The sequence below is a fragment of the Aethalodelphis obliquidens genome, unplaced genomic scaffold (assembly GCF_003676395.1).
Source record: "Aethalodelphis obliquidens isolate GAN/ISIS:26980383/991018 unplaced genomic scaffold, ASM367639v1 scaffold43, whole genome shotgun sequence".
Taxonomy (NCBI): domain Eukaryota; kingdom Metazoa; phylum Chordata; class Mammalia; order Artiodactyla; family Delphinidae; genus Aethalodelphis; species Aethalodelphis obliquidens.
Window position 1 is genome coordinate 11,840,383 of NW_020837987.1, and position 13,183 is coordinate 11,853,565.

At 56.5% G+C, this 13,183-nt stretch overlaps 1 protein-coding gene across 1 annotated transcript in view; it reads right to left on the reverse strand.

Moving 5' to 3' along the window:
* Positions 1-92: 92 nt before the first annotated feature.
* SYMPK (symplekin scaffold protein) overlaps positions 93-13,183 on the reverse strand; it is a 35,826-nt gene continuing 22,735 nt past the window's right edge. Inside the window, exons 15-27 of the mRNA XM_027079911.1 lie at positions 13,029-13,110; positions 12,716-12,829; positions 11,536-11,683; positions 10,371-10,531; positions 8,733-8,841; positions 8,299-8,399; positions 7,579-7,669; positions 6,350-6,451; positions 2,297-2,484; positions 1,375-1,551; positions 1,087-1,182; positions 500-835; positions 93-333 (exon numbers count right to left, since the gene is read on the reverse strand). Of these exons, the coding sequence (XP_026935712.1) occupies positions 196-333; positions 500-835; positions 1,087-1,182; positions 1,375-1,551; positions 2,297-2,484; positions 6,350-6,451; positions 7,579-7,669; positions 8,299-8,399; positions 8,733-8,841; positions 10,371-10,531; positions 11,536-11,683; positions 12,716-12,829; positions 13,029-13,110 (1,843 nt within the window). The 3' untranslated portion in view covers positions 93-195. The remainder of the gene's footprint in view (positions 334-499; positions 836-1,086; positions 1,183-1,374; positions 1,552-2,296; positions 2,485-6,349; positions 6,452-7,578; positions 7,670-8,298; positions 8,400-8,732; positions 8,842-10,370; positions 10,532-11,535; positions 11,684-12,715; positions 12,830-13,028; positions 13,111-13,183) is intronic.

Below are 13,183 nucleotides of genomic sequence, written 5' to 3' on the forward strand. Positions count from 1 at the left end.
CCAGTTTTCCAGGGAGCTCCAGGGCACGCCCACTAGCTTCTGCAGTTCCACAGCTGACACGGAGGCAAAGAAGAGACTGCACCCTTGCCCCAGACCAGCGATCTTTTTAATTTTTAAAGGCAAAGCACCGCCGGTCAAGCCCCTCCCAGGCCTCCCTGAGCTCCCAGTCCCACTCCCCTTCCCCACCAAGCCCCGTCAGCTGTTCCCCTTGGTCTCGGGTTCCCCGGCTTCCTCAGCAGTGGGGCTGGGAGTCTTCACGGTGTCTTCTCCGGCAAGGGTGAGGGTCTGGGGGCTCCGCTCTTCCTTTGAAATCAATCCGCCCGCTGCAGCTTCCTGGTGACAGGAAAATGGGGAGCGGTCAAAGCGTGGTCCCACCTCCAATATTTCTTCAGGCCGTACCCTTTCTGCCCCCTCCCCGCCTTGGGCACTCGGCGCACACACTTAAACCCAGGGCCCTGATCTTTCTCGTCCTCTGTTGCTCTGAGGTGGTCATCCCTACCTTAGGTAGGGGTCCCTCAAGACTAGAGTCCAGCAGTGCAGCTTCAGTCAGCCCCGAGTCATCATCCATGCTGATGAAGATGGCCGGGGTCTCACACTCAGGCCCCTCCTCCCGGAAATCAATGGCTTCCTCCGGCTGGGAAGGGCCTGGCCGGGCCGAGGAAGAGGACAACGACGAGGAGGACGAGGAGGGGGCTCCCACTCCCCCAGGCTTCAGCTTCTGTTCCTCCTCCAGCTGCCGCTTTAAGGCCTTCTCCTGGGCCAGCCGCAGGCCGATGAGGTCTTGAGGGGGGCGGGGGGCCGGGGGCGGTGCCAGGGCCAGGGGCTCTAAGTCATCCTGGGGGTGGGGAGGGATACACAAAAGCTCAGGGACAGGTGAGACGTAGGACCTAGGCTGCTCTCAAGAGGTTGGTGGGAAAGAAGACAGAAACCGTCCTAAGGCAGACAGCAGACTGGGTATAGGGAGTAAGGGGCAGCTGTCTCCCCATCCCCAGTTCCTTTCAGTAGAAGCCTCGGCAAAGATATGGCTGGAGTGGGTAGGAGGGGACGGGGCCTTTCTGGCCTGGGGAGGGGGCTGCAGGCCCTCACCTCTTCCAGGGGCCCGGCAGGTGCTTCCTTAGTCTCTGGCTCTTGCTTGCCGCTGGCCTCCAGGATGGTCATGATGGAGTTGGGGATGTGTGCTTGCTAGGGGAAGAGCAGGATGGGGGCGCTGCGGACAGCTCTGACCCAGAGACGCCCCACCTCACCCAGATCCTTGGTGTCCTTGACCCTCCAGAGGCCCAGACCTTCATGGCAGTGCAGGGCTCCCCTCTGCCCATCCCACCCAGTCCCCCAGGGCTGGACCCATGGGGCCACCCACCCCACACCCTGGGGTACCTGGTGGGGGGTGAAGGAACGGACGTGGGCCAGCAGGGGCTCCCGGAGCTCCGGGCACTTGTCAAAGACGGCACCCAGCTGCTGGGGTGGGAGCTGCAGGATGACCTGGAAGCTCTGGGGCTTGGTGCGTTGACAGCACTTGATGAAGCCCTCCCACACCTTGGGATACTTCCACACCTGGGCCAGGCAGGGAGGAAGCAGTCATCAAGGGGCCTGCAGGCAGCCAGCCACTCGAGAAACCGGCAGAAAGACCTTGCCAAGATGGCAATGCCTCATTTCTTTCACAGCAGCCTCTAGAGGGCGACATTAGCCCTGCAAAACCTACGAGGCCCAGATGCGGGGACTTGTCCAGGGTCACACAGGTACGGTACCAAGGGGCAGAACCAACATCTGAACCCAGGTCTGTCTGAATCTGCACTTAACCTCTAAACCAGATATTGCAAAGTAGCAACCTGTGGCCTAAATTCAGTCTGAAGGCTTGTGCATGGGGTTTGTTTTTTGTTTCATCATGGTATTTCTAAAAACAATTTCTAGCTTCTCCTGAAAAATGGAACCATCTTTCAGCTCTAGTATGCATCCTGGCTGGGTGCACAATGGTGGGGGGCAAGTGGCGGCCATACCTCTCCTGGGATGTGCACCCCCTGAAGCCTTCTGCTTGCTTCTACCACCCAACAGCCCTCACTCATCACATTGCCACCCTATACCTGTCTGACTCAGTGACCCCTAAAAGGTGGTATTGTCTCAGCAGAGGGCAGGACAAAGGAGTTGGCTGTCTTGGTAGAGCTTATTCTCTGCATCACGGCTCCCTTGGGGTAGGGGCCAAGCAGGCTGGAAAAGCCCGGGGTTTTGCCTCAAGTCTTTCTGTAGTGTGTCCTGCTGCAGTCCCCTGCTTGGGAGACTGGGGTAGTCAGGGGTGGGTTACCTGCTTCATGATGAGGCGGGAAAGGATGTTCATGACGAAGCCCCCCAGGCGGGGGTACATGGTCAGGGACTGGATGACGGTCCTCATGAGCAGCATGGGCAGGGGACTCTGCTCCATCAGCTGCTGCATCACCACGGCCAGCACCTCCGATGTGTACACGTTCCGCTCCGCAAAGCACAGGTTGGTGGCTGCGAGGAGGCGGAGAGTGGGCCTGTCCCCTTTGCCCAGCTGCCCCCTGGGAAGTGGGAGCCCCACCCCTTAGAGAACCTCAGCCCCATTATCTGCCCGTGTGAGGGGAGACCCAGCCCTGACTTCCTGAAGCTCCAGGCAAGACAGAAGACTTCCCCCACCCAGCAGAAGGTCTCCTTCTAAGGGGACACTGTGGCCTGGTCCTTGGAAAGCCTGGGAGCTGGGTCTAAGGGAAAAGACACTTCCATCTCCTAGAAGCCCCACTGGGCAGAGTGGGAAGACTTTGGCCCTCTCTGTTTGGGGACAACCCCCAGAAAGGGTGAGGTGAGAAAGATACATTGCCAACCCCTGGGGGCCTATTCTGGCTTGATTGGTGTGGCATGGCACCTCCACCCCTACTGGAGAGGGAAACAGCTTTAACTTCCATAAGTAATCCCATAGGAGACAGAAGAGATGGTCTCCACCAGCAGGCTGGTCAAGAGGTTGCCCACTCTCAACCCAGTGCATAAGGGCTTGCGCTGGTGCTCAGGTGTTACCAGGTGTAGGATTATGTGGAAGGCACGGTCCAGAGTAATGAGAGAGGGGCAAGAGGAGGATGTCTGGGCATACGATGAGCTCCCCAGCTCAGCACCCAGTGCCAGGAAGGGCCCAAGGAGTGCTGGTACAACACAAGCACCCACGAAGGCAGGCAGACCAGGGAAGGCCCAGGGGTCTGTTCCCTCAGGAGTGGGTTGTGGTACCCCAAAATCAGTGGTGCTCGGATCCATTGTGTTAATGGGGAGACTCCGGGAACTGCCTCTGAACCCCTTCTTCCCCAAACACCACTTGCCATGTGAGTCTGTCAACCAGGAAGTTTTTATTGAGCTAGAAGAGACCCCCCAATCCTTGAGAAGCTAATGGAGAACAGGGGTGGGTGCCTATAAATAATGGGGGGTGTGGGGCTCCTATAAGGAAAAGGGGGAGGATGGAGGCATTACAGGTAGACAGGCAGGGAGGAGGCTGGAGGCAGGGTAGTGAGGATATCTAGGCTGAAGGAGCAGAAAGGAGAGAAGGTGAACAAAGTGCAAGAGGACCTGTCAGAAACCGAGGCTGTTCCTCCTCCCTTCTAGGTAGCTGCTGGCTTCTGCCTGCTCGGCCTAAAAGCCTCCAAAATCAACCCTCTTCCCTCTCCTCCCCCTCAGCTCCACCCCAGCCTCCTCCTGGGCCTCCCACCCACCCTCTAATCCACCCTCCATACAGCAGCCTGAGGGGTCTTTCAAAAGCTCAACCTGGGGCTTTCCTGGTGGTGCAGTGGTTGAGAGTCCGCCTGCCGATGCAGGGGACACGGGTGCGTGCCCTGGTCCGGGAGGATCCCATATGCCGCGGAGCGGCTGGGCCTGTGAGCCATGGCCGCTGAGCCATCGCGTACCGCCACAACGGTGAGAGGCCCGCGTACCGCAAAAAAAAAAAAACTCAACCTGACCCTGTACCTCCCACAGGCCCTTAAGTGAGGAAGTCCACACTTGAACTGTGGCCTATGAGACCCTGTGTGGGCAGGGCCTACACGGTTATAGCCTGACCTCATCTCTTGACCAAGTCCCTTCCCCCAAACCGCCAGATCCAGCCAGGGTGCGCTCTGCAGTTCCAGAACCAGGCCACGCTAGCATCTCTCCTGGCCTCTGCAAACGTTCTTCCTGTCTCTGGGATCATCTTCTCTCCTGTTACCTCACCCCTATTCATCCTTCTGTGGTCTCAGCTCAGGTGTCCCCTCCTCCAGGAAGCCCTCCCTAACGTCCCATACAAGGGAGAGTCAGTGGCTGCGCTGGGCCCCCTGTCCCAGTCCTGTTCATTTTAGACTGTTACTCTGGGGATGGCCTGTGAGCCCCAGCAGGGCAAGGCCAGGACTGTCCCCATCCCTGTTGTATCCTCAGCACTGCCCAGCAAAGGACTGAGCAGAGGTGCTCAGTGAGTTTTCTTAATCACTGAACCAGTCCACTGGACAGGTCCAGTTGTAGAAAAACTCACCAGAGAAAAAGGGTGGTTTAAGGGGAGAGTGAATGCCAGGAATGACTGCTTATACTGCTAGGCACTGGGGATTCCACTGGGGCTCAAAACAGGACTAGACTTTGTATCTGGACTTCGTATCTAGAGCTTACAGTCAAGTAGGGTTACTAGTGCAACTGAGAAAAGCACTGGTGCCTGAGCAGAGAAGCGTGCTCTGGGAACTGACTGGACTGCATGCTGGCGATGAACAGCCGGTAGGGTGACCAGTTGAAGGGTTGCCAAGAGCTCACCAATATAGAGGCTCTGTGTGGGCCTGGGTTTGTAGGAAGAAACACGTGGGGTTCTAAAGGCCAGGACTTGCTGACATCTCCAGGGCCTGGTCACTGGCTTCATGTGTGACCTGTGCTAAAGCCCTTTTTCTCCCTGGGCCTTGGTTCCCATGTATAAGATCAGGAACTAATCTGGGTCCATGAATGGGCTTTAGTGAGGTGGCAGGGGTGGGTGGGGCCTACACGGTTACCACCTGACCGCATCTCTTGACCAGGCCCCCTCCCCCAAACCACCAGACCCAGCCAGGGTCAGCTCTGCAGTTCCAGAATCAGGCCATACTAGCATAATCCGAACCTCTCAAATTGTACATAAAAACATGTGAGGGTACCGTCCTTGGGAATGGGCTCGTAACTTTCCAGAGATCATCTAAGGGGCCAGGTCGTGTAAAAAGACTGCTCCTGGAGTCTCAGCTTTGAGATACTTTTCACTTTACTGCTTCCACTAGAGGCCTTAGTTCCTTCTCAGTTGTAGCGTGTGTTTAAAATTTTCATAAGCTCCTCTCTTGACCTAAAAGTTTCTGAGAGAATTTGCTGAGGAAGACTAGGAAATAAGTCACTGAAGAAGCTACTTCAGGCTAAACATGAAACACATAAGTGGCAAGGAGGGAAAACCCCGTCCCCGCTTTTAAAGGAGAGTGGAGGAAGCAAAGGACAGTTGTCTTCCGAGAAGAGCAGGGGACAGTAAGGGCTTCCACCTGTGGGGGAAAGCATGGCTTCTGGACCAGAAACTTCTTTCAGGGAGGAAGTGGAGGGGAGCGCTGGGGAGAGCTGAGGGAGAGAGATTGTCCCACAGGAGGCAGCCCTGGGACCCAGGATGCCATCTGCAGGAGGAACCAGCAGGACCGGGTTTCCAACTCAGATCCACCCAACTTCAGATTCTGTTTTTTTGCACTATACCACTTAGGCTCTATGTGGCCCTGAGCAAGTTACTTAACCTCTCTGGAACTTCCATTTCGTCTACAAAACGGAAGTCAGCATACTTCCCAGGTAAAGAGTGGTGTGGACTGGCAGGCAGGCCTGTAAGGTTCTGAGGAAAGCCTGGCTCAGAGTAAGTGCTAGGTAAACAGTGACAGCAGCTATTATGAAACTGCTAACTGTGGTGAGCCCACCAGGTTGCCACCAACTCCCCTGCCCTGGAGGCACACTCTCCAGCCTCAATTGGAGGCCAGACTAGACTCCTGGTCCAACAACTGCCCTGGTGCACTCTGTCTGCTCTGCCGGCTGTGCATCTGCCCAGCTTGGCCAAGGGCTCTGCTTACTTAGTTCCTCAGGCTGGTGCTGGGAGGGAGGGGCTCCCCACCCTTCCTGAGGACTACGCTGTGTCAGTGCACAGTGGGTGCATCAGTTCCTTAGGTGGGGGGAGGGAGAAAGGAAGGACAGAAGGGGGAGAGAGGGAGAGGAACGAGGGTAGGTGTCCGGAACTCTGAGATGGGGCTGCAGGCAGCATAATCTCCGACTTGGCAGATTCCAGCAGGGGCACGTGGGCGACTGGGTTCTTCCCCAGGTCCGAAGTGGCCAGACCACTCAAGGGGGTTTGGGGGGAACGCCTCACCTTTGATGATGGACTTCATGTCACACTTTGAGGAGTCGATGTTGTGTAATGCGATGAGAAGCTCTCCAGGGTTCAGGGGGGACAAGGCTGAGTTCCCTTCACCTGCAGCAGGTGGGAGTGGCGGGGAGGTGGAGGAGACAGTATGGAGGCCTAAGAGACAGGTCCAAGTCCCCCCAATTGGGGGGAGCGGCAAATGAAGACAGGCGCCCTCTGGGATTAGGGGTACAAAGGGCTAAAGTAGCGGAAGGAGGAGACTGAGAACGCAAAAGGAGGGGCCTGAATGCAACAGCAGCTAGAAAGCCATCCTTCACAACCGGAGGGCATCATCAGAGGCCTTCATTGTGCTCTCCTCCTCCCCAGCACTGGGCTCCTACCCTCGTTAGGGCAACATCTAGTGTGATTCGGCTGCTCTCCCCCACACTTGCCCCAGGCTGGGCACCCATGAGGGCAGAGCTAGGACGAGCTCATCCCAGGTGCCCAGCACAGCACAGATACTGAGGGGAATTCGCTGGACAGGAAAGGCTGGGGCAGGCAACAGACTTGCAAACAGTGCTTGAACTGAATGCCACAGTGGAGGAGGCTGGGGGAGATGGCAGTCTTCTGGTGGGGTTTTGAGGGTCCCAGTCACTCTTGTGTGTATGTTTTAAATCACCAAATTACATGTGGAACAGACAGCCTCCACCCTCCTTAGCTCCAGCCACTGGGGTGAGGGGTGAGGAATCTACCCTATGCCACTTGGTAGTCTTTCTAGGTTGGAAGTTTTCTTTCTTTTTGACCAGGTCAAACAAAGACCCCTCACCCACAGCTGGAGGGGTTCAGGCAAGAGCTAAGGAAGGGCAGGAGTGCAGCCCATGTTTGAGGAAGAGTAGTTGGGTCCTAGAAGGCAAGACGCTTATAGAGAGTCAGACCTCAATTCCACAATTTTGTCCCCATTGTGGATGAAACCATCATCCATGTATCACAGGAGGGTGACCTGGGAGCTCTGGGATAGACGTTGAGATGTCGCCAAGTCTGGACGGTAGCCCCAGAGAGCAAGATGAGCCCCCACCCCTTCCTCTCTAAAGATGGCATCCCTCCCCCAGCATGCCGCATCTCACCTCCAGGACCCCTTCCTCCTGCCACCTGAGGTGGGGTCTCCTGGGGGAACTGGGGCACAGGGAGCCACGGGGGAGGGATATGAGGGCCAGGGCTGAGCTGGCCTCTGGTGGGGAGGAGAGCACATCACCTACCGTGCTGGGTGCCCAGCAGGCGGTTGAAGACCTCCTTCACCACTATGGGGTTGAGTTTGATGAGCTTTGGCAGGGCCTGGATCACTTCCTTCTACAAGGACAAGGCAGGGGAGGCAGGTCAGATACACCCGCCCACCTCCTCCAAACAAGCCTCCCCACTGCTCACCCTGGGGAGGTGGGGGGCAAGCTCTGGCCTCACCAAGCCCCTTCAGTGCTTTCCTCCTCTCACTTCCTCTGGTCCCTCAAGGCTGAGCTTTCCCAACTCTCTGGGCCTGACTCAGCCCCAGCCTCATCAACCCCCATCTGAGCCCCCTGGGCCAGCTCAGTGATTCCTCCTGCAAGTGGAGGAGATGGAGGCTCACCCAAGGTCCCACAGCCTGTTAGGAACAAGACTGAGCATGGGCAGCGGATGCACATCCTCAAGGGGAGGTGCCTCCTACGCTAGGAAGAGTGCTGCTTCTGCGGTTACATTTAGGTCTCAGGACAATCTTGTGTGTATGGGGGGTGGGGGAGGCGAGGAGGGTGCATCACTGTGATACTCACTTGACAGAGGAAGAAACTGAGGCTCAGAGAGGGGAGCGGCTTGCAAAGTGGACACTGACCCAGACAAGCCCCAGAATGTGTTTACAAGCATCTGACATGGGCACCTGCCTACCTCCTCCCCACCCCTGCCCTGCCACGTCCTCGTCAGTGGGGGCATCGAGGCATCCAGCTCCATACCTTTTCCAGCCCATTGAGCACAGGGATGAGGAAGCGGACGTCGGGCAGTCGCTTGTGGTAGAGATCCCGGACCCGCTTCACCAGCTCTGGGGAGGGTGGGACTGCAGGTAGAAGCAGCAGGAGGCACAGGTGTTGGGGGTGGTGGGGTGAAGGTGAGCTCCGAGGAGGAGGAGAAATGGAGGTGGGTGTGTGGGAGGGGCAGGGAGGGGCAACTCCATTTCAGAGCAGAAGTCCTTGGCCCCTTGCTTTCTCAAGTGCATTTAGCAATACACTCTTCCACATGGAGAAACTGAGGCCCAAGGATGGGGAGAGACTCACAAGAGGGCCAAGCATCTAGGGACCCAGCAGCTCTGATCCCCAGGCCCGGGGAAGGGGAAATGGGGAAGACCTGGGCAATGGAAGAAAAGGATGAAAGGTAGGGTCCCAGGGGGCACCTTTGTCCGTGAGGCTGTGCAGACAACGTGTGACCAGTGTCTCTGCCCCCTTGGGACAGTTTTCCACCAGCAGGAGCAGCTCGGGCGAGTTCATGCCCATTCCTCGGATCTAGATGTAGAGAGAGGGATGACAGGGAAGGCCCGGGGAAGGGGCTAGGTGATGTGAGGACGATGAGGGGCCCAGGGTGAGAGCTCGGGGAGGCCCAGGTGTCAGGGGCCGGGTGGATGCTGGGACTTGGGAGTAAGAAGTGGTGACAGAGAGAGTAGATCTTAAAAGTTCTCAATAGAAAAAAATCGTTAATTCTGTGAGGTGATGGATGTAAATCAAACGTATTGTAATAATCATTTCCCCATACACACATATATCAAATCACTATGTTGTATACCTTAAACTAAGATAATGTTATATGTCAATTATATCTCAATAAAACAGGGGAAAAAAGTATTGGTGACAGCGTTCACAGAAGTGGGGGGAAGGGGAGGGAGGGCTGGGCAGAAGGGCTCCGTCTCTTCCACCCAATCTCACACAGACACAGGCTTCCTGCAGCTCCTGAGCCTTCACCCATGCTGCCCTTCTAGGCAGACCGTGCCTTCTCTCTGCCATCTCTGACTTAACCTGAGCTTTAATGCCCAACCTGTCCTTCGGTTCCTCGGTGAAGACTTTTCTGGCTTCTGTAGGCACCCTGCCCACCCACCTCTGTGACTGCCAGGGCCCTGGCTTGGCTGCGTGCTCAGACCAGGGCTCGGACCTGCTGCTGCTTCTGCAGGCTTCCCCCCAACCCACCACAAACGCCAAACACAGGGAGCAGAGGGCCAGGCTTCAAGGGTTCATGCCTTCCTCTGCCCCATAAATCTTTACAATTCCAAGTGGAACTGCCAGTCTTTGCCCTCGAAGAGCTCAGAGTCTGGTGGGCTCACCTTGAGAATGGGGAGAAGAATCTGCTTCTTCCTCACACCGAGCCTATTACCCCCACATTACAGGTAAAGACACTGTTGAATCTGGGGTGTGGGTATGTGGGAATTAATGTACCACACTTTCTCCTTTTGTTTATGTTGGAAATTCTCAGTAATAAAATGTCAGCGACAGAAATACGAAAAAGTAGTTTCAAACCCAGCTACAAATCGGAATGGCAGACGTTCTGAATTTTAGGGGCCAGTCTGTAACTGAGATGCTTCTCTTGTGGGTGACCCTGGGGTTCCAGAGAGGAGCAGGAGGGACTTAGGCAATGACAACTAAAGATTCCTGTCAGCAAGGCAGGGGAAGGACAGCTCATAAATGATAACAGTGACACAGATGTTTACATGCATGAGGTCACGGAATCCCTCCAACAAGCTTGGGGGACTGAATTATCTTCCCCGTTTTTACTGAAGGCTGCAAGTTTACGCAGTGAGAAAGTGAGAGGCGGAATGTGAACCTAGGTCCATCCAACTCTAGGCTCTTAACTGCGGGGTTACCCTGCTGTCTTCTCAGGAGCAGATGGAAGTGTGGACTACCCGCAAGTGACACAGCTGCTCAGCCTGGGGTGACAACCCTTAGTGCTCAGCACACACAAGGAGAATATACCAGGGGAAGGGCTGGAGTTGGGGACTGAGCCCCACCCATGGGTGGGCAGAGCCTGGTGGGCTCAGGGGCCTCACCGGCTGTTCGATGACCCTCAGCACTGTCCTCTTGATGTCAGCGATGGCCTCAGTGTACACGGCTGCCAGCTCATGGATCAGCTTGTGGTTCTGAGGCAGGAGGGCCAGGTAGAGGTACAAACACTGCTTTACTGTCTCCTCAGTCCAGGGCGCTGCCACCTCTAATAGGGCAGGGGGTGAAGATCAGGGCGGCCCCACTCCCCTCCCACCCCCAGCATCTGGCTCTTCTTGGGGGACAGGCACATAAGGGAGCGGGCCTGGGAAGCAAATTGTTTGGGCAGGAAGCCAATCATCTGGGAAATGGGGTGGAACCAGGACTGCTCCCCTTTCAGAAGTCTCTGCACTAAATTCCCATCTGGTCTCCTCTGACCACCAATCCACAAGGCGGTGAGAGAGATCTTTCCAAGTTCTGACCCTGTCCCTCCCCTGCTCAGTGCTCCCACGACTGTCCTATGCCCTCAGGATAAACCCCCAGCTCCTCACCTTGCTCCACCTGCCAGGTCCTGTTCAGGGTGGCCTTGCCTCTGGGGTTGTGTGCTCTGGTTACACCCTACTTTTGACAGTCCCCCAGGGCCCCCACTTTGGAGCCTTTGCACGTGCTGCTCTGATGCCTAGAACACTGCTGCCCCACTCCTCTTTCTGTACCTCCTCCTCTGGGTCTCACATAGCCAGTACCTCTCCTGGGAAGCCTTCCTGGCACCCAGGCTGCACCAGGGCTCCTGTGCTCCTCGAAGGCCCTGTGCTTCCTGCCACAGCCTGAACCTTCCAATTTAATGGTCCCTTCCCCTGGGGCCCGGGTCTCCCTGTCTGCAATTCTGGAGGACCCAGAGCTTTGCTGAGGAAATTGGCCTGCGATGATCCGGCCTGGCCTTTCCTGGAGCCCCATCAGTGTCTAGCTCTCCTTGTCCTCGGCTTTCAGCCCAGCTGTCTCCTCCTTCAGGATGCTCTCCCTGACCCCTCACGCTGGGTCAGGCGCTCCCTCTGGGCTTCCACAGACTCCTAGTTTCGCCACCTGAGGCCTGCTCGTTCTGGTTATTACTGTCTGGCTGTCTTCTCTAGCAGGCTGGGAAGGGCTCAGCTTAGATCCAGCTCTGTCCCCAAGACCCAGCCCAGAGCCTGAGACACAGCGGGTGCTCAATACACCTCTGAAGAACCTGCACCAAACCTGTGTCCTTGTCGGCTCCAAAGAGCACAGATGGTGGGTTGGGGTGGACCAAGAGCTGTAGGTAGTTGAGGGCAAACTTCTCCACATACTCTCGTAGCTGTTCCTTCTCGTACATGCGCTTGATGAATAGCAAGGCCTGGGAACGCACCTGAGGAGAGAGTAGGGGAAGATGGTGGAGGGGAAGACAGTTGTTCTGAGCTTGGCAGCACCAGTGTGAAAACAAGCTGAAGTCTGAGAGAGGCCCAGCTGGGCTGACTTACCTGTGCCCAAGACTGGTCACCGGCTTGGAAGAGAGGTTTCCTGGCCAACCTCAGGGCCCTGCACCACCTCACCATCTACCTGCCCAGCCCCCCCCTCTTATCGTTCTTGCCTTGCTTGCTTTACTCCAACCAGAAGTTTCCCCAGTTCCTCAAAAGTAACAGCGTTCTCCCTGGCTTTGAGACCTGGCACAAAAGGTTCCCACTGCCTGGCGTGCCTGTCACTGGCTGTATCCTATTTCACTCAGACATCCCCTGCTGGGAGCCATGAGGACAGGGCCTGGTCTGGGGCAGTGATTTGTCCCCAAAAGCACCACAGGGCTGAGCCAGGGTGTACAGTGAGGGTCTGCTGAATGAATGGACACAAGACATCAGAAAGGAGCTGGCAGGAGGCTGGAGCAGGGTGCACCAAGGGCCCTCTCAATCACACACATGCACACATGCTGTTCCCTGCGTCCAGGGAACACCCGTCGACTAATATTTCAGGTCTTGGCTCACACGACCCCTCCTCCAGAAGCCTTCCTTAGACCACCTCCCTTCCTCAGCCTCCAGGGTTCCGCCACCGCACACCCTACTCCACTCCTGGCACTGAACACACTGTGTGGGCCACAATGGCTCCCCTCCTGGTCAGCGCTCCCCCAGGTTCCAGCACACCACCAGGCCTTGAGAGGGGCGCACCAACACGGGTGGAATAAGAGCGAAAATGGGACTGTCCTTCCTGGGAGGCGGTGAGTGTATATGTGTGTATATTCTAAGCAGCCTCATGCCATCGTAAATGGAAAAACCACCACCACCACCAAAAAATTGTTGTAAGAAGGACATTAGGCCCAGAAACTTTCAGGGGAATGTGGAAAAGACTGGGCTGGTTACTTGGGACAGAGGAAGGACTGAGTGTAACCCAGCAAAGGGCGACGGGGGATCACCTTGTCCTTCTCATGGGAGCTGAGGTCTAGCAGAACATGCAGGTACTGGAACTGGCGGGACGGGCGCTTGAAGATCAGGTCTCGAAGAGTGGACATGCCCAGGTAGGTGCGACTCTGCAGCAGGAAGGAAGGGAACTAGAGCTGAAGGCACCCGCGGTGTGCCTTTAGGGTGTCTCCCTTGCTTCAGTCAGATCTGGTCCTAGACAAAAGCTACTGGTCCCTCACAGAACCCCCCGCCACAGGCTGCAACAAGTCGGGCTCCTGCCCGCACCACAATGTTGGGGATGCAGGCAGATCTGCCGCCCATCCTCACCTCATCCTCACAGTACTTGCGAATCACCTCCAGGGCACTCTCAGTGATCAGCGGCGCCTCCAGTACAACCTTGGTGAAGATCCTTCCAGAGAGGGAGGGACAGTGAACGGCTGCAGAGAAGGGGCCCCCTGGTTTCCCTGTCCTGCTGATCGCAG